The sequence below is a fragment of the Orycteropus afer genome, unplaced genomic scaffold (genome assembly GCF_000298275.1).
Source record: "Orycteropus afer afer isolate SDZICR_OR568_19922 unplaced genomic scaffold, OryAfe1.0 scaffold00107, whole genome shotgun sequence".
NCBI classification, from domain to species: domain Eukaryota; kingdom Metazoa; phylum Chordata; class Mammalia; order Tubulidentata; family Orycteropodidae; genus Orycteropus; species Orycteropus afer.
In genome coordinates, this window is record NW_006921694.1 from 4,800,811 (window position 1) to 4,807,238 (window position 6,428).

Here is a 6,428-nt window from a genome sequence, read left to right on the forward strand (position 1 = left end):
AAAGTATATGTGAACTGCTGTATGAAAAGTGAATTTACTCTGTAAATCTTCACCCAAATCAAAATAAAATTAAAAAAATAAAAACATAAAATAAATCCTCTAAGTAAAAATGAAAAGAAGATCAAATGTTGAAATAAACACATGTGGATTATGTACATACAAGGCATTGTTCAAGACACAAAGTACAAATGGCTCCTGTGTCCAGTAATCTAGTTAGGGAATAACAAGTAAGCACATAGGAAAAAACAGATGGAAAGCGTAGAATTAAATAAAGTAAAACTACCATGCAATACATGACTATAATAGTAATAATGATAAGATCAGCATTAAGTATTTGTATAGTGCTTACTACGCACACTTTAAGTGCTTTTATCTAAATTAATTGGTTTAATTCTCACAATAAGCCCATGGTATAAAGGTGTAGGCACTTCTATTGGCTCCTCTTTACAGCTGTAAAACCTGAAGCATGCAGAAGTTAAATACCTTTGCTCAAGGTCACATGGCTATGGCTAGTAAACAGTAGAGCAAAAATTCAAACTGGACAGTCCAGCTATAGTCTATGCTCTTAACCTCTACACTGTACCACTAAAATTTCTCAGAGGGGAAAAGCTCTGTGGCTTTAAGAAAGCTCTGTGGTTTTAAGAAAGCTTGAAAGAGGAGAAGAATGGAACACTTACATTTCCACACACTTTATATTTGATGTTTGGAATTTCTTTATCTGTGTTGAATAAAACTCACTGATGGTAAAATAGATTCCCTCCACTTCAACTTCTTTTAAGGGTATACCATGTAACAGGTACTGACCTAAGTGCTTTGCAGATATTAACCCATTTAATCCTCACAACTATCAGCACTAAGGTAAGAACACCAATGCAGCTGAGATCTGACCCAAGGAGTCCATGCTCTTAAATATCACTCTATTTGCTTCTCCTAAAATAAAACCTTAGGTCTTGTTCTTAAGCTTCTCTTTAGATAAGGGATGTCAGCATTAGTGTTGACATTTACAGGCTGGATGATTGAGGGATTTTGAACTGCTTACTAGTCTACAGAAGTACATTTGAAAAGAATTCTAGATCTTCACTAGATTGTGTGTTGCACAAGAACAGAGACTTTATCCATTCCGTTCACCACTATATTACCAGCATCCAGCCAGTGCCTGACATATAACAGATATGCAGTCAATAATTAACAAATAAATCAAACAGACTCAGATTTGTAGAACATTTTTATATTTAACCTAATAAAGTATTAATCCAAGTAGTTTAATGAACAAAAATGTTGTTATCCTAAGAACGATCTGTTTTGCTTTTTAAACGTTAAGTTTTAAATATTGACAAGGAAATATTTTATGTTAAATGAGGATGAAATCCTCTGGGTAAAACCAGAAATGCTATAATGTATTAAGCAAAACAGTGTCATTATTTAAAGTAAATTTGACTTACCTTTGAGCCATCTAAACTGATTATCCTATACACATTTCTTGTGCTGTCGTAGAAATAAGACACAGTAACTGCGTGCTTGCTGGTGGGTACCCAGTTCTTCTTTGTGTTTGGGTCAATCTGGAAGACATGAGCTCGAGTGCTGAAGATGGGTTGTTCCCTGCAAGGCAGAAATAAAATGACTGAGAACTGCCAGTTCTATCTCACTGGACAAGAGAACATGAAAACTACGAGGATGTCTCTGCTTAATCATCAATTCCCTATCCTCTGAAATTAGAGCAACTCTTCAAGTTTGAATATTCTAATAATTCAATCATAATAAATTTAGAACAACTATTCGGTTCAAATACAATTAACTTCTATCTGATCTTTACTAGGTTAAGAGATTTCACCCATTTATATCTGCATTATTCTGGGTAATAGGTAAGTAAGTTACTGGGAAGATTTACATTCAGTATACTGTCTACTGGGATCTCTGGTGTCATAGTGCCTAAGGCATTTGACTGCTAACCAGAAGGCTGGTGGTTCAAACTCATTAGCCACTCCTCGGAAGGAAGATTGGACAATCTACTTTGTAGAGATACCACCTTGGAAACCCAAGGAGGAGTCAGTATGAGTCAAATCAACTCTGTGGCAGTGAGTTTGGGTTTTTTGTTGTTGTTGTTTATAGTATCTACTATTTTGAAAAGTAAATGGGAAACAAAGTTGTTTGCCACCACAAATAACTTTTATTTAGCCCAAATAAGGCCTAAAAATATAATAGACTTTACAATTAGTTCTAGAACTCAGAACTACTCAAATATGTATTTAAAATATTATGATTACAGAATTTTTATAATCTAAGTAGCAAGAATGAGTTCATATATATATAAAAGGAGTATAATGCAAAACTTCCTGATTTCATAGTAAAAATTCTCCTGAAAATAGCATTTTCCACAGGTCCCTCCTCCCCTTTCAACACAGCTCATTTCTTCACAATGGCCGAAAGGCAAAAATAGCTTCAATGTTCATCAACAGATAAACAGATAAACAAAATGGGACACATATATGTACAATGGAATATTCAGGCATAAAGAAAAATGAAGTCCTGATACATGCTACCACATGACTGAACCTTGAAAACATTATGCACAATGAAATAAACCAGTCACAAAAGAACAAATATTGTATGATACCACTTAAAAGAAATATCTAAAATAGGCAAGTGTATAGAAATCAAAATTCATTAGTGATTATTAAGAGCAGAAGGAGGGGGAAAGGGATACTCAAATGATTAGGGAATACCCAGCTTCTGTTAAGGGTGACAGAAAAATCTGGAAATGGTAACAGTGATGGTTAAACAAAAACATAATGAATGTCACTGAACTGTACATGTGAACAATCTTGAAATGGCAAATGTTTTGTTACTATTTACCACAATAAAAATAAGTAAATAAAGCTCATTTATTTTCGTTTTCATAACACTTTTCTTTCCTAAAGTAGCTCAACATTCTTAAAGCAAATTTTTTAAAAAGGAAAAAGGGCAGAAAAGAGAAGAGAAATTAGAAAAGCAGGCAAGGTAGGTCCTGAGGAAAATGGCTCCCTAGGTCACTAATGATAGGCTGGATGTCATATATGTCTCCTGTATCCACTTTAATCCTTAGGGAGTACAGTTGTGAAAAGGAGGCACCATCCTGTAGGCAACCTGGTCTTTGTTTCATTTCTGGAAACTTCTGTAACAACTTTCCATATTAAAGAATGTGCTTTGAAATGAAGTGAGACTTTGTGACTGCCACTTCCTGTAAAATGAGGTAGAAAGTCTTCATTTCTTGCTTAACTGTGATCATATATGAATTCATTCAACACATAACTATTTACCCTCTGGCAAGGTACTTTACCAGGATTAAGAATTAGTCTCAACTGGGAGTAGGTCTTATTCATTCTCTTTCCTCATTCTTAGATCCTTGACTTTGAGTAAAGCTGGTGCTTAACAGTATGGTATCTTCCAAAAGCCCTGCAGCGTCTATTTTTTTCACTTTTTAATGAAAATTCTAAGTCTAATTGGTCAGATTAACTGTGACAAGCTAGTTCCAGTTCACAGGGAAATCCAATGACTAAAAATCTCTTAATATTAAAGCATTTAAGAGAGGGCACTGGGACATTCTAGACTTTATTACTGATCCCCGCATCTGAGGGGGGGTAAACAGTGCAAGGTGGTAATTATACGAATGTGTTCTAATAAGAATACTTTCTTAAAAACCAAAATAGCTGTTAAAACAATGATATTGCCTTTGCAAACTTCATGTGACCAAAGAACAAATCCTTATTAGATGGAAATGCAATGTTCTGAGCCCAGGAAATATTTGCCATATCATATTAAACACACTAATTCTCTTCTGAATAAAAATCTTGAAACTTATTATCCTACATAAGAAATGACATTTAAATATCAATTAAGTATCCAGCCTTCTTTGAGGTGCTCTGATAGTGCAAGGATTAAAGCATTTGGCTAATAAAAGGCCTGCAGGTTCGAAGCAGGAGAAAGATGAAGCAGTCTGCTTCCATAAAGATTTACAGCCTTGGAAACCCCATTAAGGCAGTTCTACTCTGTCCTACAGGGTCACTATGAGTAGGAATTGACTTAGTGGTAGTGGGTGTTTGTTTTGTTATCCAGTTTTCTTCAATTCCCTTCTGAATAGCTAGTTTCTAAAAGAAAGTTACAGTTCAGGATTTCTGTAGTCAAAAGCCTACCCTTCAAAGTCTGTTTGATAGAGGATAGGGAAATAATTTTCACTGCTGATACAGGAAACAGAATTCCTAGAATTAATGGTGATGTCACTATATCTAACAAGGCATACTAATAAATGATTCAAACCTTTATTGAATATCGACCACATGTCAAGCACTGGGGTAGAGATGACCCCTGCCTTTGAAAAGTTCAATCTGGTGAGGAAAACAAGTATGCTTTAAAAAAATTCTTCATCTGCTACATTCTTTGAAAGTTAGTGATGGAGGGCTAGGATGGAGAAAGTGATGCCTGAGTAGAGTTTTGAAACAACCTACTGGCACAGAACTGTGTAAAGACATAGTGGAAAAGAGTACATAGTACACTGTCATACTATAGCAAGAAGCTCAGGTGACTGAAAGCACCTATAGCGAATGTGGCCAGAGGTAAAGACAGAAGTCAGTTCATGAGGGTCCCAGCTGGAAGCTTTTGTGACGTTTTCTTTAGTGCAGTTTCTTACTTTAAAAGCATAACTTTGGCAACAGTGAAGCTGTGAATTAGAGGGAGACAACATTACACATAAGGAGGCTAGTCAGAACCCTACTGAAGAATCTAAGCAAAAAAAAAGAGGGTAGGTTGTTAGGAAGTAGAATGAACAATTGAGGAGGGATTTAGGAGTATTTGAAAAGTTAAATAAGTAAGATTAAATAACAGATTGGATGTAGGGCAGAGTTCTCAAATGGGGTGATTTTGTGCCTTGGGGATATTGTGGAATGTCTAGAGACCTTTTTTTTGGTTGTCACAACAGAGAAGGGAGGACACATGCTACCAGCATTTAGACAGTAGAGGTGAAGGATGCTGCACAAGACAGCCCCACAACGAAGAATTACGTGGCCCAAAATGCCAACAGCTTTAAGTTATAAGAAATGCTTACCGAAACATCTTCCTGTTGGTTTATAAAATAATAATTCTAGGAAGCTAGTATAGGAACAACTCTGAAGTTCCTGATACTGGATTAAAGCCTTGTTTATGTATTATGTATACTGAATCACTCTAAAATTTAACACGAATGTGCAAAATTGAAAGCACATAAGTATAAGATAGCCCTAAAGAAAAAGTAAAATCAGAATTCTGTTTTAAAAATAAAGCTTATTCAAATTTCATTACAGTAGAGATAAAGAACTACTACATTTAGCTCTCAGGCATCTAGAAATGAGAATCATGAAAAGCTAAAGCAAAACAAAAAGACTATTTGCCAAGATACATACATACTCTAGATTTAGGAAAAAAACAGAAAAGCTAACATTCATCATGTGAACAGATGTGATTTAAAAAAATCAATGATAATGCTTTTTAAAATTACTAGTGACATCCAAACTTTTGCAAACGTTAGTGATCGCTCAATAAATCTTCATGCCAAGGAACTAAAAGAGAATAGATCTGATAAACACAAGCAAGCTCAAACGTAGGAAAGGAAATTGTACATTTCTCAGCCTTCTTTTAATGTCTGGCTTCCACATGACTTCAGATAATCAAGTACAACTGGATATTATAGCAAAGGAGATATAAAGAAAGTTATGGTTTCAAATAATTTCCTGACTTCCCACTTAATTTTTCCACAAAAGTGGCCTGGCAGACTTTACAAAACAGGGTTGATAATATTTTCTGCTGGATACCATTACAGACATTGTCAACTGAGTACCCAGAACTCTTCCTCCTCAGTCCTTTGTACAAAACCTTAGATATCATTCAAGTACTCTCCCCTTCCCCACATGACTATGTGCTGCACTAAGATAATGACTGCAATCCCTTGTCTTTGCCAGGTATTGGTTTAGGACCAACCATCTGATATAATTCTGGTCAAAGAAAAGGAATGGAAGTTGGCCAGTAGTTTCTGGGTATAGTCACAAAGAGACAATCACATAAGAAGAGATGTTCTCTTAAATAGTTTTGTGTTCGCATGTGACACTTGGATCTGAAGAAGCCATCTTGGTACTATGAGGGAAGCTAACCTGAGAATAAAGCCAACATCCTTTATCAAGAGCAGCAGGTGGAAAGACAAAGAATCTGAGTCCTTTACCATGTTACTGAATTGATAAATCAGCGTACCTCCACATTTATGTGATAAAACAAGTTTCCTATTTGGAAGAGTTGTCATTTTTAAAATTACACAAAATTACATGGAAAAAGAGGTTTGCATGTAATAAAAGAGGTGGATATACAGATAGACAGGCTAAATGATCAGGTATATCTAGGCAGAAAGGAATACACCCATGATTTGTGAG

General features: G+C 35.4%; 1 protein-coding gene across 1 annotated transcript in view; it reads right to left on the reverse strand.

Moving 5' to 3' along the window:
* HOMER1 (homer scaffold protein 1) overlaps positions 1-6,226 on the reverse strand; it is a 100,221-nt gene extending 93,995 nt beyond the window's left edge. Inside the window, exons 1-2 of the mRNA XM_042781329.1 lie at positions 6,156-6,226; positions 1,443-1,599 (exon numbers count right to left, since the gene is read on the reverse strand). Coding sequence (XP_042637263.1) covers positions 1,443-1,599; positions 6,156-6,226 — 228 coding nt within the window. The remainder of the gene's footprint in view (positions 1-1,442; positions 1,600-6,155) is intronic.
* Positions 6,227-6,428: the final 202 nt, after the last annotated feature.